Below are 27,168 nucleotides of genomic sequence, written 5' to 3' on the forward strand. Positions count from 1 at the left end.
CATAAGCACATCAATCTCTACACAACCACACACACACACACACATACAAGAATATTTGGAATGGAAAAAATTCTCAGAAAATTCCCCTTAGCCAAGAAAATCACCAGTTACATGACCCCTTCTCTCTCTCTCTTTTTTCTCTATAAAAAAAGAGAAGGTCATGACATATCCAAGCTAGTATTATTGACGTGACATTCTTAACAGGTCGACGTCACATATACACACACGCACGCACACTCGGGGAATGTTTGGAATGCAAAACTATTGATTTTGTCTGAGTAAAAACAACTAGGTTACATGACAATTCTTGCTAACATTTCTGTGTTGCAGAAGTTTCTTTGGAAAAATAATTGCAATTAAGAAATTATTAGCCCTGTCTAGTTCGATACACTTTTAGACATATTGTGGAGTGCAGGTGCATCCCAGCGCCAGGCAAGTGTAGTAGAACTGTGTTTTTTGAACTTCTGTAACTATAAAAGAATTCTTATACAATAAAATTGGAATTTGAACTCTTGCGTAAAACAAATTTTCAGTTTTTATACTTGTAAAATCAGCTAAAATCATGATTTTCAGTTAAATTACACTAAGAGAGCTCACTATGAAATTGTTAGATTTTGGGAGGGGTGTTTACTCATACCCCCTTCTCTGACTACTGAGGAGCACTGGAACAACACATCTGTACTCTTCAACTATTCTCACAATATTAACTGATCTGTAATGCAAGAACTCTTTAAATAGCCTAAGCGCAGATCGCATCTGAAACAGTGAGCCAATCAGAAAACACCCATTACATCATAACCAACCAATCAGAAAACAACACACGTCTAATAATTTGTTGCATAATATTGAATAATAATTTGTTGCACAACATGATGCAATAGAAGTAGACCAGAAGTAGACGTGTATGTGTATGTGTGGGTAAATATATATAGATGTAGGTGTGTGTGGGTGTGTGTGGGTGTGTGTGGGTGTGGCTCATATGAGCATCTTGGATTAGTTTTAAGTGATGCCAAAACAATATCGAAAAAAAAACATATTTTTAACAAATTTATAAACAACAATTTGGCAAATTCAAGTTTAGCCACATCAATCTGAGGGGGGTCATACTTTCTCGGAAGCTTTTTTTACAAAAATCGTAGGTTATACACAGTAGCAATGACATTTTATAGACATTTTGCCTTAGTTTTAAGTATTTCTATACAGTCAAAAATACCTCTTCATTTCTCAAAAACCTCTTCATTTCTCGCACCAGTAGTACCACCAATTACACTACCTAAATGACAATAGTTAAAGACGTATTTTAGCGAATTACGCCGGCATAAGCTAAGTACGTGTTGCTAGAAGGTCTTCGTTGTTGCAAGTCACCTAACCCATTCACTAAGAAATAAGAAAAAAAATATTGACGTACTGAAAAAGTTGACTTGTTCACCGAGTTCACAGATGTTTACTCATTGATGACTCCGTCGTTGTTGTCTATCAAAAACCTAAGTACCTTGGAAACAGTGAGAGTTATCGAAAAATCTCCCTTTGTCGATTTTTTTTTGGTGACGTAGAGTAGGCGTAGAGAGGTCGGGTTTAGTGCGTTGGTCGAGTCTCGGTGTCCTCTGTCCTCCCATACCAAAATAAACATAGGTCGTCATGGAACCAAAAATTTCCCGAAAATTTTTTCCAAGTCCTGCGTTAAATTGCAAATATCTCGAATTTTTGACAAACAGAGGTGTCCCATCTTTGAGAAAAAAAAACACGTGAAACTCTACAGAGGTGTGGTTATCTAACCGCAGCCGTTAGAACCTTTTTTTTTGGTTGGGCACCACGCACCCTGGCGGGGTTATAGGGGCCAGGAATCCTAAAAAAAACAATTATTATTATTATTTGTTTGTTTGCTTGAAAAAAAAACACGTCACAATACAGAAATAATGAGAGGCGCGCGCGCGTGTGTGTGGCAGAAATATCACATCGTTCCGAGGTTTACAAAGGTCACGATATATAAACATGGCCGGACTTAGAAAATTACGATAAGGCGCATTCATCCTTCAAGGATGAGAAAGTGCATTTACTCATCACTGCTTTTCTGCGCTGTGAAACATCGAAAGCGCAATAAATGAGACGCGGAACGTGGAGAGAAAGTGAGTTTTTGAGGTTTTGGTGCGATTTTCTTCGAGGTCAAAAAATCAGGGTTGGCGTCAAAGGCACATTTACTGTACTACTCCCCCCCCGAAAGGAATTCCTGGATACGTGTCTGCCCTGTATAACTGAGGGTATATATGGAGTAAAATCCAGAGGTCCTTGTTGTTTAAATAAGAAAACGTAAGAATAAAATTCACAGCAGTTTATTATTTTATAACGATCTAGGAATTGTTATTGCTAATCTCGTAATTAACATTAATTATAAATCTAGAACAATCTCAATATTCAAACAATTTTCATTGATTTTATTTACGTTCATCAAAACATTTTATAATGAATAACTACTTTCTTTAAATTTCGCGGTGTGAGAAATTAGCTTGCATTTGAAATATCTAACTTTGTCAGTTCGTTTCCCTTTTTAAAGCATTTTTCCCCATGCCCTGTCTCACTTGGAGATCCAGAGCTGAGGCTCCCTTCCTATATCAAAGTCTGACAGGCATCCCCGTATGATTTTTGCTGGAAAGCAAATCTGTCGCCTGTCTAGCATATTTGAAAAACGTGTGGGCAGATACACACACCGTGGAGTTATTTGTAGGACCTGGTGATTCTTCTAAGTAAACAACAAGAGTGGTTGTTTCTATTCAATGCCTCAAACAATTTCCAGCTCGAATTGTGCATGAAGTTTTAAGTCCGCTTTATGCACAGATAGGCTAATCGGGACAGGACATGCAGTTTAAAGTGGGATACGAACCACTATGGGTTTCCACCGGGTATCGAACCCGGGACCCCTTGATTACAAGGAGACGACGTTACCATTATGCAACAGGACGTGTATTCACAATCACACAAGCACCCTACATGTGTCTCAAGTCGAATTTCTCAACATAAGCGATGCTATCAGTTGCATTTCTTGAATTATACAAAATGTCAAGAGTACATAAAAAAATATTGTGGAGGCCTCTAAACCTCGGCTCCCACTTCCCACATTGCGACGTTGGAGGGCATTACGTCATTTATTTCGGTCCATTTGTTGATGATAGTTGTTCTTTATTTACTTCCAAACCATGTCAACAAAAAACACTACGAACTGAAAATGGAGCACAAGTTGAATATAGCTAACAGGTCGTGCAAATGTTGACGACATTCACCTGAAATCTAATAAAAACTTTTCCAACTGGAATAACAGGAACACTGATTACCTAATCAAATTCTAGCATCTAATTCCACAAGCATAAACTAGAATCCAATTTCATTGTTCTGTTAGAAATTATCATTTTTCATGTCCCAAGTATTCTTTGACACCCAAATTCATGGATATTTCGTTTGCAGATGCTTCTGATGTGCTTGGCTCCTTACGGATATACTTGTGATTCAAAATCTCCATGAACAAGAGCAGAATAGAGAGCAGCATCCCAGTCGCCAGGCAAATGAAGCTAAAGGAGACCCTCTCGATGTTGAGCCCCAATACACGTTTTGGGAGATCTGTGGTTTGAGGTGGCCACCAGTGGAGCTGGAGTTTCTGCCGTACACCAACCTCGTTGAGCCAGCGAAGGCTAAGGAAAGACAGAAGTAAAAAAGGAAAAGTTAATCAGGAAGTTTTAACTGATTTACAGTTTGATTGATTCATTTAAAATTGTGGTTGGTATTTATATTTTTAAGGGCACCTTTCACATAGTACGGATGTAGAATATCTTAACAGCAAGGCTGTAGTTAAGGGTAACCGTCCTAAATAGCGTATACCTTATGTTATAAGTCATAAGCTTTCATTACGTAATACAGTAAAACCTCGTTAATCCGGACTACGTAATGGCGGGATAAGTTGACTGATTTAACGAAAGTCCGGAATAACTGAAATAACCTGAAAGTGCATTAAAACTCCGTTAATAGCAACAACACACGGTTATTATGGTGTATTTAAAGGGCATAGGCCTAAATACACTATACATTACAGTAAAATGTAAAGCAATACTGTGCCTACAATGCAGTACGTACATACGCGATACTAATATTATGATGATGTGCCCGACGGACCTGGCTCTTCATCACGTATTATAGTGACCAGAGTTCTACGAGAATATTCCTGTGTCAGCGGCTTCTTCCCGAAAGTCTGCGGGAAACAGAATTTTATCAGTGGTTGACTGCCTTTATTTGGAAAGTTCTCCAATGGACGTTGGATGTACGTATACGTAGCCGTTACGGAGCAATATGACGAATGCGATTGTTGACTACTAGCCACATTTAAAACCTTGCATTCGGCTTTTTTTTCTTTTGCCTGTCCGGATTAAACGAAGTCCGGCTTATCGGGGTGCATATTAACGAGGTTTTACTGTAATTATCAAAAACAAATTACAAATTGTATTCTATTGGGTTCCATTCTATTCTATGCTATACTTACATGACTTGAGATTTCTAAGAATCGAGACAGATCCGTGCGAAAGTCCCAACAATGTTTCATTTTTTTTCTGCAACAATTGGCGTGGGACTATAAAGGATGTTGTTACCTTTAAACACCACAATTCAATTCTGTTTTAATAATGGCGAATCAAAGAGAGAGAAAAGGAGAATTGCTGTTCTTTCGTTGTTGATTTGGTGTTTTAAGTCCACTTTATGCACAGTAAGGCTAAAAGGGACTGGACCTACAGTTTAAAATGGGATCCGAACCACTATGTACCTCCACCGGGTATCGAACCAGGGTACTCTTGATTACAAGGCGACGACGCTACCACTGCGCCATCGAGGAGGCCCTGCTGTTCTTTCGTATTGCTCGATATAAATAGTAGGGTCTTCAAAGTATTTTCTTCCAAGTTTTTAATTCTTAGTGTTAGCACTATTATTAAAGTTATTAACAGTATGTAAGTGACAATTCACAAGAAGAATATAAAATGCAATAACATGCTGAGCTGTAGTCTATAAAACTACTGTGGCTTTTATTTTTAAATGCTATCATCAAAATAGGCTTTTCATATGTTTTCATTTTAGAAATGCCTTCTCCGTTATAATGCCTCTTTATGCCAATTATGGTCATATCATCATCAGTATTCTACACACTGTCCCTGCAATCTATGGAGCGAACAAACAAGAACTAGTCTCCGCGCAAGTAGTGACTCGAACATCTGCGAGGGAACGGGCCTGCGTGGAGGGGGAAAGTTACTGCAGCTACCAGCTGTCCGCAGAAACATGTCCTGAAAGACGTTATGTATTGGGTTGATGCATAAGGTCGTAGCGTTTGTATGGCAACACTGCGGTGTTAGGAGTTTGATTATTGTTGAACGTTCATTAATTGGAGTGACATTGTTATGCTTGTGAATACGCATTGAATTTTGCAGGTTTGGAGGAAGAGAGTGTTATTTTTGGGCTAAAGAACAATACGTAAGTGTCAGGTACAAGAAAACAAACACTTTCGACATATTCTTCTGTCTGGGTTTCAGAGAGGAGCAAAGGCAGCGGAGGTGGCTGAAAACATTTGTGCCGTGTATGGGGATTATGCCAACATGAAAAGCTTATAGGAGGGGAAGAATGTGGTTTTGCCATTTGAAAGAGATTAAGCAATTTTGACTTGAGTGATTCTCCACGTTCAGGAAGACCGTTGGGCTTTAATGAAGACCGTTTAATTGCTTTAATTCACAAAGATTCAAGTCAGCCAACCCGAGAATTAGCAAATGTGACCATTCAATCATCGTACGACATTTGCATTACATGGGTAAGGTTGAGGATACCGCACGCTTCAAGTGAAAACAACACAAATCAGCGAGTAGGCCAGGAAGGCTGCATCGAGTGCTGCTCTAACACAGTAATGCACGCCCACACTTCGTTAACGTGGCAAAAGCTTGTTTAGGAGGTTACTCCACATCCTCCTTACATCCCCGATCTTGCGTCCTCAAATTTCCATATTTTCTGCTCTCAATCCACCAGTCTTCAAGGAAACTCCTTTGGTAACGAAAATGCTTGGCTTGACGACGTCCTTAATCCGAAAACAGTTGATATATTCTGGAATTGGAAGACTGTCCCAGCGTTGGTAGATAGTCATAGACAATAAAGGAAATTATATTACTGATTAATTTCTGTCCTTTGTTCATCTCAAATGAGTATGAAATAAAAAACATTTGCCACGCTAGGAACTTATGCATCAACCCAATATGTTACTTAAGTCTACGGTGCAGTAGCGTAACCAGGATTTTCGAAAGGGGGGGGGTATGTATATTTTTATTTTGGTAGTCAGTCCTCATTTTGCCATCTTTTCCTGCCTTTGATGTTCTTTTTTATCTTTTTTTAGGAATGCTGGGCCAAAGGTGGGGGGGGGGGTTATGTTCCCAACAACCTTCCTTGTGCACGCCTCTGCTATGGTGGTGGTAGACGTTGCCATTGAAAATTTGCTATTAAAATCCACTTCACGCCTTAGAGTTAGACAACACACATAACTCCTTGTAGGGATGCAAGTATTTCAGGATCAGGATTCCAGTGTTATTGCTGGTGACTGTACATCTTCGCTTCGCCCACTTGCTTTCTCCCCTTCTCTACTCTTATCCTCGGCCTTGTTCCTCAGATTTGGGCAATGTTTCCATTTCTTTGCGTTGTGCATAACCAGTGGCGGTGATTAGGATCAGTTCCCCCCGCCACACTTTTTGCTCCCGCACTATGCTAAACCTTATGTATCAAGGGAAAGTAAACTGTTCTTTTCCCCTCAGTTTAGGCTCTTTGCCCCCCAGTTTTGGAACCCAATTGCCGCAAATGTGTATAATAGTAATATGATTAAACAGCACGCAGTATTATAGTGCATTTAAGTTTAAAAAATTGTTGAACTTACTAATGATCAAATAGTTTTCTGTAGGGATAGTCGCTCCTCATAGAAAAGTACATGAAAGAATCAAAGTTCTCCTCGGTCTTCACGTTCAAGAGGTTGCAAGGGAGCTTTTCGCGGAATCCCTCGTAGCTCTCGTAGAGACTGAAGAACGCGAACTTCTCCCTGCAAGCCTTCTGGAATCCAGCCAATCTCGTGGGAACAAGGTTCGATTTAGGATTCTGCATGACTTTCATTAACGTTCTTCCATATGATTCTTCATTGTTTTCCTGTAGTAAACGAAAAACGTTCATGTGTATTTCAACATAAAATTACCAATTTTATACATGTCAGATTCTAAGTGTCTTATGTGGAATATTAAGTTCATTTGAAATAGTTGGTCGCTAGGGGTCCTGGATCGAATCCTGACCTGGGCATGAGTGTTCTGTGTGAGTGTTCCTTACTTCCTCCCTGACGGCGCAGTGATGGCGTCGTCACCTTGCACTCAAAGGGTCCCGGGCTCGATACCCGGTGGAGGTATCTATAAAGTAGTTCGGATCCCGATTAGTCTTACTGTGCATAAAGTGGACTTAAAGCAACAACTCCATTTCATCATATCATCACTCATCCTCATCTTCGCGATTACCCAAAAGCGGCAGAAAAGCTAAGTAAAATCAACCAAGTCAATCAATCAATCGTTGAAATATTTGATTAGCCTCATTTGAATTAAATAATTCTTTTACGTTCCTAGGTTAATATCGACGATAGAATTGATGAAATAAGTAGCACAATGAAAGTTCCTTGCCTTATCCTGATCTGAACCTCGGACCCCTAGTTTCGTAGATGACCACTCCGTCAATACGACTGACAGTTATAATAACAAATTAGATTTGGAATCCACTATTTACTTTTATCTTCCTATATAGACAATAGTTCTTCTTCCACTATAGTTAAGACAATGCACAAGAATTTTGAATTAAGAGGAAGGGATCACGAATTTTATGCTTGGTTGTCCGTGCTATATATTACGTATTTTTATGCATGTCATGCACCATTTCTTATTCGAATACAATCGGTAGTAAACATTAAGAATTGTTATTAAGAAGATAATAAAATTGTTCATTCAGAAAAACCGAAGAAAATTGCTCTATTTCTCGAAATATGCAGACAGTTTTGTGATTGTATGCACATATGAATAAGTTTACATTTGAAAACTATTCGTGTTACAGATGTTTCAACATTAAATAGATATGGAAGGGTAAAAATCGTCTCTGGCAGGGATAAGTACTCCTATTAAGGGAATTCTTGGCATCCGCCCTTCATTCGCATTTTACTGATGGTTATCTTAACTCTAAATTTCCTGTTACACAATTTTTAGACTGGCAATTCTGGATAAATCCATTCGTGTAATATTCTATTCAGATACTCTAGTATCAACAGAACCGATAAATAGCGCATTTCCAGATCGAGAATTTCCAAGCTTATACATCAGATTTCAAAATTCCTCATATGGCAAAGGCCCATTACACATGATCCCTTCTCCCAATACAGATAACGATATCGCCGTAGGTTACAGGCTTTATGGCCACCCTGCAATGTGTGTCATCATTACAGCTAGGGTTTTTATGTAATTACATATTCTATACCTTTCTAGATACATACCTTGAACTTGAGAATGTCAACGAATTATGTAACTGACATCATTTTGCATAAGTTTCATGGCACATATTTTACATATTTGCTAATTTACTTTACATAAAACAACATATTTCGTCAATTTTTTTCCTATTTTGATCCTTTTTCCTATATTTTCGATGTCTGAAACATGATGAAGAAAATCTGTATCTCATGTGATGTTATATTTTCTAACAATGAGATGCAGAGTGCTTACGGTCACCTAAAATTCACTGCCAAGTCGAAAGACAGACTGAAGAAAGAAAGAAAAAAAATACTGGAACTGTTATTTATAAAAAAATGCTGGAGTTTCTCTCCCCTCACCTTTCGGGTTACATATTTTCGTCTCGCTATTAGGTTTAGGCAAAGCACCTAGAAACTTGGAATCGGTGGACAAGAAAGCTACTTTACTGTACGTAGCGAGTTACACACAATATGTTCCCTTCTACAAAACGTACAAAAGTAGCTATGTATTTTCATTCGATTGATCTTTCTATAGACACTTTTTTTTTGCAATTTGTTTCGAAAGTTACGAAGAGCTCTCGAACATATTTACATATTCTACAATAATTTGCGATGTGGTAAGTAATTAATAGTTGACAAAATCGGTTTCTTAAATATGTGCACGTTGCTGTGTTTTTCGAGTTAATAAATTGATACAAATTTTAATTTGAGCAACTTATGTCTTTAAAATTTCGTTGAATATGTTCAAATAAAATAAATATCTTGCAGAATTCTTGAAATTGCTTGGATACTCGATTATTATTAATATTACATATTTTATCAATTATTGTTACATATTTATGTACATATTTTGTACTTTGATATTAGCTACATAAACATCCGGGCTCTAGTCATCATAATATGCACTCTCTCTATTTAAAAGTGCTAGGCATGATAAACTCGCATCCTATCCAAAAGGTGTTAACAGCTCTAGTCCATATTATGATAGTTCATACTTAGTTCAGATACTTAGTTAATATAAAGCCCGGTTTATAATGAAGGAAAAAAAAGACACTAAATAAGGTAGACTCAATGTGGCCTATATAGGAATATATCGTGAAGGACATGCGCAAAAGTTACTCGCGACCTTAAAGTAAAAAGGTTCTATCTGCCAAGTCGTAATATTCTCAGGAGAGCTAGTTAAAGATTTGACTATGTGCACAGGGAAAACTAATTATTCCAACAAGTTGTGCCTCTGGCATTTGTATAGTGATCCCTCCTTCTCTAATATATATAGGAAAATTGATGATAAAATATTACTAATGTTCAGGTATTGCAAAGGCGAATTTCCATTTAGAACCTTTTTACTCCAAAAGTAACGTTTCAGATGAGAGTAAAAAGGTTACCCCTTAAATATTCAAGCTTTTTGCAAAAAAGAAAGGTGAGATATTAGTTATATTCTAGATATTCTATATTCTGACTATGTACATGTGAAAGTAAATAAGATGTAAAAGGTGCTCCAGAGTACAAAATAATACAAACTGTTTCATCCAATACTATAAACCAATTACGTAAGAGTGTGAAGATTGGATTTTGAAATAATGTTTAATAGAAAGTATTGACATGTGAGTCAGTTGAAAAAAGTAAGCATGTTCTAAATAGTGTTGCAGTATATAATCCCAGTGGAAACACAAAACGTTCACTTTAACATAATATGCTACTGCATATCCTTCTGATAAGAAAATGAAAAGTATTTGTACTCACTGAGAGTAAATATCGCTTATTGACAACAAGACTGTAAACGATTTTTTTTAAAAAGTATCTTGTATGTTTTTCTTCAGTAAAGTAAGATCTGACACTTTTTCTTTACTTAATTGCTTCCTCTCTACGTTGGAGGTTCCAATAGATGGACACATAGGAGATGAGCGTTGTGTCATGTCTCTGGTAGTCACAAAGACCGGAAACATTGCAGATAGAACTTTTTTTACCCCAACTTGAAACCTCATTTGCAGATAGTACTTATTTACCCCGTTGATTTCTTCGAAACTCATATACTTCGAAGCATGATTTTTACGGAGTACAAAGAATGTAAACCAATGGTCTGCTTTAGGTCACGAACTCATTTTCGCACAAAAGTGCACTTTAACGATCACGTAGTGTGTGTGGGAGTCACTAAGGATAATGAAGGACCTTTCATTTGCCGAGACTGTGACCATGGTGTTATAGTGACAATCTATGATGACACAGCTCTTCCTTGTTTATGTACCCAACCCAATATGGCCTAAACGTTACCTTTTAACAAAATCTTCACTGAACCCATGTTACTATTTGGAATTGGCTCCAATATTCAGTAATCGTCCAGAAATGTTCCCTCTTTTGAATCTTGCGATTAGTTTTACCTTTCTGACTTTGTACACCACTAGAAACGATCGCAAACCTTAGGTAGGCCATATTGGGTTCAGGTACCTTGCATATCAAAATTCGTAATTGATTACTCTGTATTTCTTGAAATGCCTTACCTCCAGCATATCGGTTAAGGATGAGTCCTTGAGAACCCCCACAGAGTATCGCGACCGCAGCAGCCCGTCCAGGGAATCGAACGGGAGACTTTTCTTCTGGACCGTGAGATGGGAGAAGAGGGCGGCGGAGTAGGCGTTGTAGACGATCAACGAGGATACGAGGGTCACATACAGGACGATGCGACTAGGTGCGCATGTAGGGGTTGTATACATTCCTGAAATGGAATTACGGAAGTTATAAATTATATAAAATATATGTGCAATATATGAAAACAAATGGACAAAATTTATGAGGAGAAACCTTTCGGAAAATGTTAAAAATTGTGAATTTTTAAATTTTATATTTTTACTCTGGCACAATATGCGTGCTTTTCGAGGTCTGTAACTTTTTTAATAGCAGTTATAATCAATGGCACATGTAGATCTTTTTTCTGAAAACTTGAAATGTTCAAAATGCCGTAATTCGAAAACTGACGGGCTTTTCGTTTTTTAAAAAAAGAAAGAAGAGAAAACAGAATAAAAGAAAGAAAGGAAGACAACTTGCATGCATGTTCAAAGAATATGAGAGAACAAATGCGAATTTGTTCAAAATGACAGGGGGTTGTGGCAAATTTGCCACACTTTCTCATTAATTTGACATGGAATGATCCATACGTTTGTGTGTATGGCGGATCTTTGATGCATGATACCCTTCATTTTCACCATCATCGTGTATTCAACTTCAAAATTGTATATGATTGATTGATTGATTGGTTGATTGATTGATTGATTGATTGATTGGTTGGTTGGCTGGCTAATTGGTTGGTTGATTTATTGGTTGATTGATTGATTTGGTGTTGTAAGTCTGCTTTATGCACAGTAGGGCTAATCGGGACTGGACCTACAGTTTACACTATCTCACCGGGAATCGAACCTGGGATCCCTTGATTACAAGGCGAGGACGCTACCACTGCGCCATCGAGGAGGCAAAATTGTAAATGAGAACGGGATCTTTTGTATAAATAAAAGAAGAAACTCTATTTGTGTATATTCATGTAATGTGTAAGTTATTAAAGGCCATTGCAAAAAGCAATAAACTATTGTTAGATAGAGACATTTAACACTTCAGATAGTACATATTAAAAATAATACATGGGATGTAAGGGGTGACCTTCGCTGAAGACACCGAACAGTCAAAGGGCCTCCCCTATGGCGCAGTGGTAGCGTCGTCGCCTTGTAATCAAGGGGTCTCGGGTTGGAAACCCGGTGGAGGCACATAGTGGTTCGGATCCCACTATAAATTGTAGGTCCAGTCCCAATTAGCCTCACTGTGCATAAAGTGGACGTAAAACACCAACTCATCAACCGAACAGTCCACCTCTCTTTGACTCAGGTGGCTGCAATATTGGAAGCCAACGAGGCTCTGGCGCCTGGACTTACAGCCAGAATAATCTTCTATAAAGTTTCTATTGCGTGAAAGAGAGTGAAAAGAGTTAATGTCATTTTCAGCGCTTGCAAGACTACGAAAACTTTTATTTCTGTAAACTTACTTTAGAGAAGTATATTTGTCAATAATTGGCGAGTGATCCGGCCCAGGAAAACCAATATGCCAAAGATAAATGCAGGTAAGACACAAGATTGACATGTACGTGTTCCTTTTAACTCCCTATAGATCTTATCCAGTCTTACGGCGGGCACTCTACGTGCTGGCGAGGGAAGGGGCGGCTAAACTACAAATTCAGCGTGATAAGAAACGCAGTAGTCTGTAGAACAAGGTACGCCTAGTACTTCCTCCCGCCCACTACTCTCGGCGCCACCGCTGATGTCTGGTTGGTCTGCTATCCGTTCCCGAGATATATACAATTTAAAATATCCAACATGGCGAACTATTTTCAGATGGCAAGTGGCTACTCGACTGAACATGTCTTAAGTGATATAACAATTAATTCTATTAAGTCTCTTGCTTTTCGGAAAGTCAATGATTCCGGACTTAACCGCCGGACTTTGATAAAGACACACTTTTTTCGTGCTGTCCTCCATTTAGAGACACATTTTGTAGCTCATTTTTCATTAAAATATATTAAAATTTATATCGTTTGAAAGCTTATAAATTAGGCTACAACTGTTATTGTAAACAATTTCTTGTCATTTAATTTGTTCAAAAGTTACAAGGCAAAAACTTTAGAAAGTATCTGAAAAAATTAACGTTCTAAGTGTTATTTTTTAACTTGCGGCAAAACCACCAACATTATCGAAAAATTAAACAGAATCTTTTTCGTAGCCCGTTTAATGTGGATCAAGCCTAAAAAAGATTACCTGTATACGACCATTAGTTACGGAGATATAGGTCAATTACTGAGAGTCTGCGAAATTGATGTTTGGGGGGGGCGCTGGGGGGGGGGAAGAACCGCGAGGAGTGGGGGAGACCTTTGGGATTTTGCACTACTACGTAGTAGTGTTCTAACAACTGACCAAAAATCAGTTTCCACGGAATTATTCCCAACATTGGCCTTTTTTTTGTCCTTCATCAACTGGGCTATGATGCGTATTCCCCCGCTCCCCATTACCCTTGTGAGCATGTAGAGCGCCCGCCTTAAGAGTAGACAAGCTCTACAACACAGCGTATGATTTTGACTATACCTTGCTGGCAGAAAACTCCGAAGGTGTAGAGCAGCCACTGCCCCGTTGAGAAGACCATGGGGTCTCTGTTGTTCTCCAGTCCATCACTCCCGGCTGCTCGGCACAGCCCCGCTTGGGCGATAGGAAGGATCAGGATGAAGAACCCAAGAGACAGCCAGAGCGACAGAGAAAACGGTAGGAGGAAGGAGCTCCAGGTGAAATTACTAACCTCCGCCTTCACAAATAGACGTTCGCTGCAAGGAAGATACGATTACATTACTGATATCGGGATGAAATGCCATTGGACATAATCAGACGTGTTAGTACATCACACGGAACAGCAGCAGAGGAATGTACCGTTTGATGTACAGGGGTCATACTGAAAGTAATGAGCAACAATTTTTCATGAGCCATGTTTTCGTTTTTTTTAAAAGAAACACATGCTACATCATAATCAACAGACTTTTCTTATCTTTTCAACAAAGTCTCCATTTCTTTGCACGCATTTTCCTCATTTTTCTGTAAGCTTGAAAATACCCTTCTAATAGAACTCCGTTCCAGCTGCTCCCAGACACTGACGCACTGCTTTCTGTATGTTCCCTCGTCTGGTAGCTTTCGCCTCGTAACTGTTCCTTAACAAAACCGAACAGATGATAGTCGAAGGGTGCAATGTCTGGACTGTAGGAAGGGCGAGGCAGAAGTTCCCACCCTTTTTTCCCCAATTTCTTCCATGGTGAACTGATCAGAGTGCAGACGTGCATTATCGTGTAGAAGGATGACTTTCTTTCCAGTACGTTTATACCGCAATGCACGAAAGAGCTTGTGAAGTGTTTGGATATAATGGCCAGAGCCGTAGCTAGAGGGGGCAGAGGGGCCTTCGCCCCGGGCGCTGATGGAAGGGATAGTCGAACAGCAAGAAGAAAAATGTTGAAAATTACTTGTAATAAAGGATGCATGCGATCCCCTCGAAAGTTTAGACGCCCTATTAAAACAGTCTCATTGCCAGTTTGCAAAGACATTGGTTTCATTTTTTTGCTCGCTGCGCTCGCATTACAAGCTCTTCTTTTAAACAAATAAAAGAAAAGAAATAAATATGCAAATGTTAGTGAGGATGTGTTTTACAACATCTTAGTGAATAGTTCCAATAGTGTATGTAGTTGTAAAAATACTATTGGTGTAAACTGCAGTCTGCATGTCGTAACAACTGTACTAAATTTTCCTCTTCAAACCTCTTCAAAAAAAGCTATTTCATTTAAAAGAATACGTCGTGATGGATTTTGGCTCTTTCAATAATCTTTCCAGGCAGCTTTCAAATAGCTAAAAGGTGTTCAGGACGAGAGTACACGTCACTTAGAACATCAATAATAAATAAAAGTCTATGCTGCTTGGCATCGAGACACAATACTCGGACGTCTTTGATCTTTGTCAGTAGTGGCTGAATTCTCATAAGCAACAATGACCCATTCAGAGCATTACGATAAACAAAATTTGAGAAAAAAAGGGGAGCGACCGGGCAAAAGGGAATCAGAATTGACGCTCTCATAACTTCACAAAAGCACTCATGCTATTTTAGTTTAGATGTAGCTACTACGAACTATACACTCACTTTGCAAGGACTATTGTATAGTCAAAGTTCTTTTGATGAAGCTGTGTGTATCCGAAATTGTGTAATTTTTATAGTGTCTTCCAAGAAACTTTCTGGGGCTCAAAACAGCAAAAGAAAGAAGATAAGAGAGAAAGAGGACATTAGAAGTGCAACGATTTTATCGAAGTTTTTCAAGAAAAATGTTGAATCCACAGACGCTAACGAAGATTCTTCAGCGCCGGAAATAGAAACCACACGACTGTGAAGAGTCAATCAGTTCAAAAGCAAACGCAGTACAATCTCTAAGTACCCAATTTCCGGATGTCTGTGCAGCTTTGGAGGAATTATGTGACCTCTCAAAAGAGTCACCCGAAACAGTACACGGTGCCAAATACTTTCTACACAGCCTTAAGAAGTTTAACTTTCTTGTGTTCTTATTCTGCTGGGCTGATATCCTTCGAGCTATTAACGACGTTAACCTACGGCTACAAGAAAAGTCTGTTACAGTAGATATAGGTGTTAGTCACTTACAGGGACTGCAAAGCGTTCTGTCTGCCAATCGGGAAACAATTGTGACGAACGCTTTTGAGAAAAGCAAACAGATTTGCGATGATATGAACATTGCAACTAGAGAACAGCGTCCCAAAAGAAAACCAAGTTTTTCGATGAAGTTGCAGAAGATGAAAGTGTAGCCATAAATGAAGAACAAAAAATTAGGAAGAGCTTATTTTGTGCATTGGATTCAATTTTGTCACAAATAGGCGATCGATTCAAGCTAATGAAAGGAGTTTTGGAGGATTTTTCCGTAATTATTCGAAGCAATACTGCAGTTATGTCAGAAGAAACGTTGAGAAAGGGAGTCTTTGATCTGGCTTTATTATACCCCGAGGAGATCAACGGAAGTGAGTTACTTCATGAACTGTTGTTCTTTAAACATCATGCGCAAGCATTTTTTAAAGACTTTCACTTGGAATGCTTGTCAGAATTGTCACCACTTGCTGCTCTCTGATTCATTCATAAAATATCATGTATTGAGTTGTACCCAAATTTTGTCACTGCATTGAAACTATTTTTAACTCTACCTTCGTCTGTTGCATCTTGTGAAAGGAGTTTTAGTAAGCTAAAGCTTATAAAGAATTACTTGCGTTCTTCCTTGAGTCAAGAAAAGCTTACTAATCTGGCTATTTTGTCTGTTGAGAAGTACAGAGTTCAATCACTTATGTTCGATGATGTTATTAATGACTTTGCTGCTCGAAAGGCAAGAAGAGTGAAACTGTAGCTAGTATGTTCGCGCAGGAGAATTGTCAAATAATCATGTACTGATTGTAGTTCTTAATAAGGTTTTGTTTTTATTGTTGTTGATTTCAGCTCGTCAGTATAACATTTTCCAGGGTAAATAGGTTTTACTTTATAAACATTACATTAATACTGAATGATTTCAGCTAGTTTGTATAATGACTTTGCAGGGTATTTGAAAGGGTTTCATGTATTTTAAAAAACATTACATTAATGATCTTTCTTAGAGATTCTTCTGTTACCTAAGAAATATATATGCTATTCATATGGTAATATATATATATTTTGCATGGATTAGTTTCATTTCTGGGATTTTTTATCATCGCACACTGAGAGGTCAATAATGATCCTTGATTCAGAAGAATACGTGTATACGTACAAACAACTCGGTAGTTGTAATTGCTACAATTATTAGCATAAATGAAAAGTCAATTTGAATGAACGACATTATTTAAGTAAGGCACAACAACAAATGCTTCTACCCCTCCCTTACAAAAACAATGGTAGAAGTTCAACAAGACGAGTGTAGGGGGGGGGGCGAAATGTATTCTCGCCCCGGGCGCAGAAATCTCTAGCTACGGCTCTGATAATGGCGAGCATCTATGGTTATCCTAGGTTGAAGAAATTCAACAAGTGTCTTCTGAATTTCAGAAGCAGGAATTCCCTCTTTAACAAGGAATGTAATCATAGCACGTTGTCGAAACGAACGTGCTGACTGCGTTCACTAGATCGAAGCTAATGACGTCACGCTACCTCTGCATGTTCAGTAAAATCTATATTTTGCGATGATTTACTTTGTTTGCGTGTATTGGTAGATTCTAATTTTTCAAAAATTGTTGCTCATTACTTTCAGTATGGCCTTCGTATTTTTTTGGGTGTCAAAAAAGTATATCATTAGCAGTATCTGCATTTTAATCCCTGTCAATTTGCACATTTTGGGTTCATGGTGTAAGGATGTCGAATATGTATTCAATCGGATACTTTAAACGGATTATCCGTTGTCTACAAAACATACAGCGGATACTTTTTAGTCTGGATATCCGTCACCAGTTATGGATATAGTACCTGATAATGAGCGATATTGCAAGAGGTCATCCTGTGTGTTGGATGTGGCACGAGGGAGCCGGACCAACAGGTTAAATTGCGCTTCAGTCCTATTCAGAGTTGTAATGGATTTGCCCAATTCAATTGCTCACGTTATCTTGAAATCAGATACATGTGGGGGACAAATAATAAAAAAAAACTTTTATTATTATGACTACGAGGGCTGTTCAATAAGTTTTGCCTCCTGGACTATAACTTTTTTATCAAGTGAGGGAAGTTTATGATTTTACATTCTAATTAAAGTGTGCAATATGCTCTTTTAAAGGTAACATCACTTTTCGTTGTAGTCCTCACCAGCGTGGATACCCTTCCGCCATCGGTGCACTAGTTTCTGCATGACCTCAGAGAAATATTAGATCGGCTGTTCACGACACCAACGTCTCACTTCCTTCGTCGGACTCAAAGTGCGTGCCCTTCAGATGTAAGGAACATCTTAGGAAATAGCCAGACGTACGATGGCACCAGGTCGATGCTGTAAGGTAAGTGAGGCAAGCATCGTGGAACTTCAGCTTTTCATGTCGTTTGTCAGCTGACAAGAGACCACCTGGAACACACTTCCTGAACCTAAGTTCGTCGTTGATGATGTGATTCACTGTTTCAAGCACATGCCCAGTACGATCTCCCTCTTCTTAATTCGGTGGTTACCACGAATCAGTTCATCAACACGCGCAACCATTTCTCGAGTGGATGCAGAGACAGAGCAGGGCGTCCACTGCGGTGTTTGTCTTTAAAGTGGCCGTGGCTGGGTTGTCCGTGCGTACAGTTCGCAGCCACCCCCTGACCGTTCTAACGTCAACGCATGCTACCCCATGTACGGCACACATCCGACGGTGGATTTCGATAGGTGGAACATCTTCCGCAGTCGGAAATGCAATCACAGCGCACTACTTTGAAAGTACGTCCACACAGTCCGACATCTTTCAAGCTACTGCTCCGACGTCAGTGGCACTACTTGAAACAGAAAACATCGTCTGAAAGGAGACATTCCAAACTTTCATTTGAATGTAAAATCATAAACTTCCCTCATTCGATAAAAAAAAAGTTATATCCCAGTAGGCAAAACGTATTGCACAACCCTCGAATAATGCTGCATAAGAAATACATTAAAGTCATTATCCATCATAAATTCATGGTTCTAGGTCGCTCTTATTTGGAGTGTGCTGACCCCACCAATAACTCGTTAAAACATATAAGAAGAACCCAAATGATTCCCCTTTTCGAGCTCATAACATATTTGCCTTTTCTCCCCAACAACACATCTGCCTCGCTGATGCCTTGTTGGCTAAAAAAAGGACACATCGAAGCCTAAAATTGTTTCCACTTATTATGAACGCATCAGTTTCGGCATTTTAAATTACTCATAACTAGGGCTGGGATTTTTATGACCTAAAAATCACGAAAATATGCAAAATAAAATATGCTCTTATGACCTAAAATTGTACAAAATATGCCCTATAATTTGAAAAATATGCCTGGACTGTTTCAAACATCAATATCTAAATCTGAGATATTTTCACATGTGTACTGAGTTGCAATACACAATGAATAATTTCTGTAAATTTTCAAATAAAAATGAAAAAGATTTTGCTGCAGTCCAAAAAAGAAACCTCGAGTCAGCAAGGAAGTAAGAACGAATCCACTTCAAAAGTGACTATATATTTCTTGAAAAAGCGAAAATATGCTGAATATGACCGCAAATCCATCAAAATATGCTCTATCACGCACAAATGACCAAATATGCCAAAATATGCCCGTAAAAAGAACCTTAACTTAATTAGTTTCTTCATAATATGAATTTCTATATGTTTAAGGAACACATCATCCTTACAAAAAAAAATATGCTAAGTCATGAAAATCCTAACCCTCTTTTTGGGTAGGACATTTACCCTCTCGTTCAAATTGCCTACAATATACCTGTCACTTTATATGTGTATGTGTGTGTGTGTGGTACGATTTTCTGTTACAATAATCAATTGTTGTTCATACCTTTTTGAAACGACGATTAGATTTTGTGACAATAATGATGCACGTTACTATGGATACATACATGTAATGTAAAAATATCCTTGTGGTTTATTTCTGTAAGTGATCTTCGCATCTTACCATATTTTTCTTGTACGGTTCCATGTTTCTGTATGATACAGGTAAGCCTGTATAATATTGAATTTCTTTGCTAGTGTAAATATTAGTAAGCCGACTTCCTTCAGATAGTAACGACCCCTCAGTAGTCAATGTTTCTCAGATTTCACTACATAATGTTAAATGTAACTACTATTGAGAGAACATAACTGTAAAATACCTGTAATTTTGTCGGACTCTACGGTAGACAGTAGGCTACTGTAGAAAAATAGAAGCTTTGGAATCACTTGAATAACACTGAAACTACTCGAAAATTTTAGCTGTTTCAAATTTCTTGCATTTGGTCCTCAGAGTAGATGTGCATAAAAGGGGCAAAGGGGCGCTCAGAGAGGGTGCATTAATCTACATTTTTCAGTGGCGTAAGCAGGATTTTTATTTCGGAGGGAGCTGAACTAGGATTTAAATATACACGTTGTATATCCTAAATGAAACTTTGATATAATTTTCGGATACAAATTAACTTAACGCCTCCCCTTATATGTATTTATATATTCCAGGCTTTAGAAAGTCAGGGGTGAAAGGATTTATTTCTTTCCCGCCCAAGAATGGTTGATTGATTGATTGATTTGGTTTATTTTACTTCGCCTTTCTGTCACTTTTGAGATGGCGATGGGAGATAATATGATGAAATGGATGAAGGGGCACTCACAAAGAGCCGAACATCTAAGATGGGACCGCAAAGCAGAACAAACGCTGACTGGTTAGCAAGAGAATTCTGCTGCAAGACAAAAAATAAAAACTATAAATGCATAACAGTCATCTTGTAGAATAGTGGCCACCAAATAGTGATTAAACATTATCGTTATAATCCATATGTTATCTTAGATGTCTTGTCACTAGTGTCACCATTCCTTCCGAATGTTAACATCAATGTTTTATTTTTATTTCCAAATCGATGGGGTATTATTATATTTTAAAAATCATCGTCTTGCATTTTATCAAGTAAATTTAATTTCTTCTTATTTTCCGTTTATGCCTGTTTATATCGCACAAATATTTAGAACTATAATCTGCAAGAGATTTCATTATATTTTACTGACTACTCCCTTCAGACACAAGAGCCATGGGGAGGTTTCTTCATTTTCTGCATTTAGTGAAATAAAAACTGGCGGGTAATTTTCTTCGATTTATACATTCTTGTACGTTTGGTTTTGTAGGATTTATCTATATTCTCCTTTAAGAACTTACCAGAGAAAAGAGTTGATTATCTTCCTTCACAGCCTCTCTTCTACCTTCAAAATATGTACCGCCTTGAACAGTAATTAATAACTTCCTGCTGCAAGTCCCAGTATTTCACTTAAGTTCTAAATAACCACTTTTCACCTCATAATACATAGTTCATAAGACAGCAATGATTTCCTTACTTATCAATATGAATATGAGCCAGTGGTTTATTTTCATTCTCTCATAGCTATTTTTATACGTTGTACCTCCACTTCCAAGAATATTTAATGACTTTAGGAAACATTGGTTGTTATTTCTTAGTGGCATCTCCTTCACTAAAATATTATTTTATACCATACAAATCTACCCAAGTCCAACCTTAAAGAGTAGATTGAATTCTCATAACTGACGGACATCATAAACCTTAAAAGTTCCTCATCACTCTTGTTTGTGTTTTTGATGTTTTATTCACTACCACGAGTACTACAAATAACAAATATATTATGGTATATATCGCAATGCACACCGGAGCTGCTTTTGCATAAAACGTCCGAGCAGCCACACTGTTCGCGCGCTCTCTCCTGACTGGCGCAACGTTCTTACTGGCGTGCGTATAAAGAAAATAAATGCATGTTGCTATGCGCGAAAGCGCTATGTTCTTGATGTGACATTTCAATGAAAATAACACATGATTATCATACATTCTCCCCCCTCTTGGTCGTACAATAGACCAAAATAATATTATACTGTACTTCTCTGACGTGATTAAACTTGATCACTTAATAACTGCAAATTGTTATATTGACACTAAACTGCACTAAACACTAAACTATTGTTCAAAATCATCTTCGATGGGAAGTGGTACAATCTTGACGACTGGTCTTCTGTATACACCTCCTTTAGTCTTGACGTCGACGACGCGTACAAGTCCATCCTTACCAGGATATACTGCTTCGATGATGCCGAGATTCCAAACAAGGGGAGGAAGTCTTTCATCCTTCAGTATCACAACGTTACCTGCTTGAATCTTCTGCTGACGAGTCCACTTGGATCTCTGTTGTAGTCCATGTAAATATTCTGTCGACCAACGATGCCACAATTGTTGGTGAAACTGCTGAATTCTCTGCCATCTTGTCAGTCTGTTGACTGGTAATTCGAAGATGTCTGGCTCGGGTAACGAGGATAAAAGATGACCTATGAGGAAATGACCAGGTGTAAGTGGGGTTGGATCTGTTGGATCTTGTGAAATTACAGAAATGGGTCTTGAATTTAAACACGCTTCTATCTGACACAATAATGTTGTCAATTCTTTGAATGTTATCGATGACTTGCCTACTATTCTTACTAAATGATGTTTCATTGATTTAACTGCTGCCTCAGCGAGTCCTGAAAAATGTGGTGATCCAGGTGGCATAAAGTGCCATTGTAGACCTTCTAGTGATAAGTAGTCCTGTAATTTCTTATTAAATGCTTCTGATTGAAATAGTCGTAAAAGTTCTTGAAACTCTTTGTTCGCGCCAACAAAGTTGGTTCCATTGTCACTGTATATATTACTACTCTTTCCTCTTCGTGATGTGAAACGTCTAAGGGTAGCAATAAAAGCCTCGGAGGTGAGATTGCTGACTGCTTCTAAATGTATCGCTCTTGTTGATAAACAAATGAATACGGCGACGTAGCATTTGGTCTCTGTTTTGCTTCTTACGGTTCCTGTTTTGACATGTATTGGACCAGCGTAATCTACAGCCACATTGGTAAATGGTCTTGATGGTTGAACGCGAGCTGCAGGTAATTGTCCCATCAATTGCGACGAAGTTGTGCGTTTTAGCTTAAAACAGATTATGCATTTATGTAGTATTTTCTTAACTACTTGCTTGCCACGTGGAATCCAATATTTGTCTCTTAAAGAACTTACTAATAGCTGTGGTCCTGCATGTAGAAGTCTTTTGTGCTCTGCTTCGACAATCAATTTTGTAAGGTTACTTTTTGGTGGTAATATCATCTGATGCTTGCTGTCAAATGATGATAATTGACTGTTATCCAGACGTCCTCCAACTCTTAGCATCTGATCTTTGTCTAAGAATGGATACAATGTTTTCAAAGAACTTTTATTTGAAAGTTCGTGGTTCGAGTTAAGTTCTTCGATTTCCTTTGAATAGAACGCTTGTTGTGCAATTTTTATACATGTGTGTAATGCACGTTGCACTTCATTGCGTTTGAGATGACCAATCAGTCTCTCATGAGAGTTCTTGAGATTGTAAATAAACCGTTGACAATATGCCACGACTCTTATTAATTTAGACAATTTTGAAAATTTGTCAATGATGTGAGTCTCTTTGCTCTGTATGAACAATGATAATGTTGATATTCGTCTCATTTCTGGTGCTTCATTTTCAAGCTTTATTGATGAATGAGGCCACCAATTTGAATTCTCTTTCAACCATTCGGGTCCGTGCCACCATAATGGACACTGTTTCATGATGCTTGCATCAACACCTCTTGATATTAAATCAGCTGGATTATAGTTTGAAGGTACATGTCTCCAATTACTGATTTCTGTTAAATCCTGAATTCTAGAAACTCTGTTTCCTACAAATGTTTTCCATTTTGCAGGTGATGCTGATATCCAGGACAGAACAATTTGAGAATCTGTCCATAAATGTATGCTTTCAATTTGCAAATGCAATGCTGGCATTGCTTTATGCACGAGTTCTGCTAAGAGTAATGCTGCACAAAGTTCTAGTCTGGGTAACGTTACTTTCTTTATTCGAGCTACGCGTGACTTTGAACATAGAAGTTTTACTGAAACTTGACCTTGCTGATTGATGGAACGAATATATAAGCATGCACCATATGCTTTTTCACTTGCATCTGAAAAGCCATGCAATTGTATTTGTGTCACGTTACCTTCTTGTAGTACAAATCTTTCGACGTTTATTTCATTGATGAGTGGAAGTTGCACTTGCAGTTTCTGCCATTCGGTAATTAATTCTGGTGACAGCTGTTGATCCCAATCAACTTCTTTCTGCCAAAGACGTTGAAGAAACATTTTGTATTTGATGACTATTGGACTAACAAGCCCTAATGGATCGAAAATGGATGAAATGACGCCTGTTATTTGACGCTTAGTGGAAATGCTGGCTGTTGTAGAACTAGAGGTAAATTTACTGCTAACGATGAATTCGTCTTCTACAGGATTCCAAGAAATTCCTAGTGTGTTTACTCCTTTTTGCGAATGTAATTGGACTGGAAAGTTATTTTCTCTGTATTCTGGTGGAATTGATCTTAATAACTCAGCGTTATTACAACACCATTTGCGTAATACAAATCCTCCTTTAGCTAGTAACTCGATGAGTTCGGCTTGCAATTGTGCCGCTTGTTGTACGTTTTGAGATCCACTAGCTAAATTGTCAACATAAAAGCTCTCTGTTAAAATGTTCGTTGCTTGAGGATAATTAAAACTTTCTTCTTGTGCTAGCTGCTGCATACAGCGTGTTGCTAAAAATGATGCTGGTGCTGTCCCATACGTGAGAGTCTGTAATTCAAATATTTTGATCTCTTCGTTTGGCGTGTCTCTCCATAGGATTCTCTGCAACGGAGTATCATCTTGATGTACTTGTATCATTCTATACATTTTTTCGATGTCTGCCGTGAAAGCGATTGGATATGTTCTGAATCTTAAGACTATAGACATTAAATCGGGTTGAATGGTGGGTCCAATCATGAGAATAACATTCAATGATTTTCCGTTGTCTGTCTTGGCGGACGCGTTGAATACGACACGTACCCTTGATGTAGAATTGCTAGGTTTTACTACAGCGTGATGAGGCATGTAATACGTGACTCCTTCTGAGGTGTTACGTTCCTCTTCAACTTGTTTCATGTGTCCAAGTTCTTCATATTCATGCATAAATTTCACGTAATCTTGACGTAATTCTGTTTCACGTTGCAATTTCACTTCAAGTTGATGAAACCTGATTGAAGCTAGGTTGTATGGTTGTCCTAATGTTTCTTTAGCTTCCTTGAATGGCAAATGTACCGTGAAACGCCCTGTATGGTCACGAGTGGTGTGGTTTACAAAGTGCTGTTCGCATGCCATTTCTTCTCTTGTTGTCACCGATGTTCCTATTTCTTCAAGCTCCCAAAAGGCTCTTATCTGCCTATTTAGATTGTCATCTGTCATTGTGAAACATGAAGTAATCGATGGATTGGAGTTACATTGTTGTGGGATGCGTCCTGATAGAATGAAGCCCAATTGCGTGTCTTGAAGTACTGGGAAGTTCTTTGGGTGAGTCATACGTTCTGACTTCAATATTTGAAAGAAGACATCTGCACCTAACAATAACTGTATTTTGCCTGGAATAGCAAATGTAGGATCTGCTAATGCGATATTTTTTGGAATGTTCCATTCTTCATACGGAAACTTTTCTGTAGGTAAATTGCCCGTGATGGTTGGCAACACTGCACATTCTATGATTGTAGAATAATCGTTTATTGTGGATTGCAAACATACTTCAACACTTGATCTGGTTTCTGATGTGACACCGTTTATTCCTCTTATTGGAACGACCCTTCTTTGTTTCGCGAGCCCCAGTTGTTGAACCATATCTAAAGTTACGAAATTCGATTGAGAGGCACTGTCTAATAACCCTCTACATTTTACCCATCTTCCTGTTCGATCTTTCAGTTTAACTAACACAGTTGCTAGCAAAACTTGTGACTGAGGTTTTCCCTTTATTGTGCAATACGAAGCTTGCGGTGAAGAAAATTCATTCTGACTGTGCTGAGTTGTGTTAGAAGGCTCTGAGTTATCAGAACGAGTATCTGATTGTTGCGATCTTCTTGACGCTTCTGTTGCGCGATCTACGTGCAATAAGGTGTTGTGGTTCTTTCGGCATTTTCTACATGAGCTTGATTTACATACGCTTGAAAAATGTCCTTTCTTTAAACAATTAGTACAGATATTGTTGTCTCGCAAACATTGATATTTCTGCACTTGATCTGCATTAATGAAGTCTTTACATTTGTAAATAGCATGTGACAGTTTACAAAATGGACACGTTGGAGACGACGTAGTGACGTATGCTCTTGTGAATTTGTCTTGCTTTGCATTAACATACGATTTTTTGCCTGCTTGTTTGTTATCAGAAGTTGAATTGACCGTATTTTTGATGGATTCTAACGCTTGGCATCTTTTTTTCTAAAAATGACAAAAAGTCCTTCAAAGTGGGAAACGAAGATTCTGCGCATTGTAATTCCCATGCCTTTCTTGTTGTAACGTCTACTTGTGAAACGAAATGTTGCGTAAGAATCATGTCTTCTAACGACGCGTCTGTTTGTATCGCTCGAAGTGCATTTAGATTACTCGTTGCTGTGTTGACAAATTCCCTGAGTTGTGTCGCATTTTCTTTATGTACGGGTTTAATGTGAAGGATCTCATCAATATACGAAGCTGCAATCAACCTTTTGTTCGAATATCTTTCTAATAACAGCTCCCATGCAACCTTGTAATTTGCTTCGCTGATCTGAAGATTTTCAACGAGACGCAACGCTTCCCCCTTGAGCGAAGTGCGCAGATACTGAAACTTCTGTATTTGCGGAATGTCTTTGTTGTCATGAATGAGCGAACGAAACGTGTCTTCATACGCCAGCCAATGCTTATAATTCCCCTCAAAAGTAGGTAAATGCACGGTTGGAAGTTTCAAGTTTGAACTCGAAGCCGACGTTGTATTGTTTTGAAGCTTTGCTGTGTTATCGAGTTCGTGATCTTTAATGATTGTTCTCATTGTTGACTTAAGCGAAAAATACAGCTGTTCTATTTCCGCCCATACCTCTTCCTGACAAGAATCAGTAGACAAGATGTCTATCTCTTGCTGCACGTCTTGAATCTTATTCCATATTGTTTCTAAGTGCTGTAAACGGGTGCATATTTCCTCTACGTTCCCATGTTCAATGTCAAAGGCACGTATAAATGTTTGCATTCTTGTCATCTGTCCCTTTTGAGTTCCCCTTTGCTTTACTAACGATTGTAATTCTTCCATTGTTGTGCGTGTTTATTACGGGATACAAGGAAAACAAGGAATTGAAATTGACGTAAAAAGAGCCAGACATAAACAGTGAGCATGCAACTGACCTGCTTGTTGCCAAGTCGCTGAAGTGTTTTCTGCGGCGCTCTACAATGCTGTGTGAAGCGATGCTTTCCGGGTGTTGCTTGTGGTCGATGCGGCAACGCTGCTGGATGAAAC

General features: G+C 38.4%; 1 protein-coding gene across 1 annotated transcript; it reads right to left on the reverse strand.

Annotated features, from left to right (window-relative positions):
* Window positions 1-3,397: 3,397 nt before the first annotated feature.
* On the reverse strand, window positions 3,398-22,056 carry LOC145990442 (glutamate receptor ionotropic, kainate 5-like). Its single transcript, XM_083126132.1, has 5 exons — window positions 21,944-22,056; window positions 13,660-13,892; window positions 11,041-11,255; window positions 6,932-7,194; window positions 3,398-3,680 (listed from the first exon to the last, which is right to left on the reverse strand). Exons 1-5 carry the CDS (start codon window positions 22,054-22,056, stop codon window positions 3,398-3,400), a joined length of 1,107 nt encoding a protein of 368 aa, XP_082982258.1.
* Between the last annotated feature and the right edge of the window lie 5,112 nt (window positions 22,057-27,168).

Source organism: Lepisma saccharinum, chromosome 7 (assembly GCF_977018435.1).
Source record: "Lepisma saccharinum chromosome 7, izLepSacc3.1, whole genome shotgun sequence".
Lineage (NCBI taxonomy): Eukaryota > Metazoa > Arthropoda > Insecta > Zygentoma > Lepismatidae > Lepisma > Lepisma saccharinum.

What these genes read in the sequence shown, in the direction of transcription:
- LOC145990442 (XM_083126132.1), bottom strand. Translation starts at nt 22,056, where the DNA reads ATGGCAGAGAATTCAGCAGTTTCACCAACAATTGTGGCATCGTTGGTC. An exon ending in TCAGCAGAAGATTCAAGCAG is followed by an intron (nt 13,893 to 21,943) that starts GTAACGTTGTGA and finishes TCTTCCTTGCAG; the next exon opens with CGAACGTCTATTTGTGAAGG. An exon ending in CCTTAACCGATATGCTGGAG is followed by an intron (nt 7,195 to 11,040) that starts GTAAGGCATTTC and finishes CGTTTACTACAG; the next exon opens with GAAAACAATGAAGAATCATA.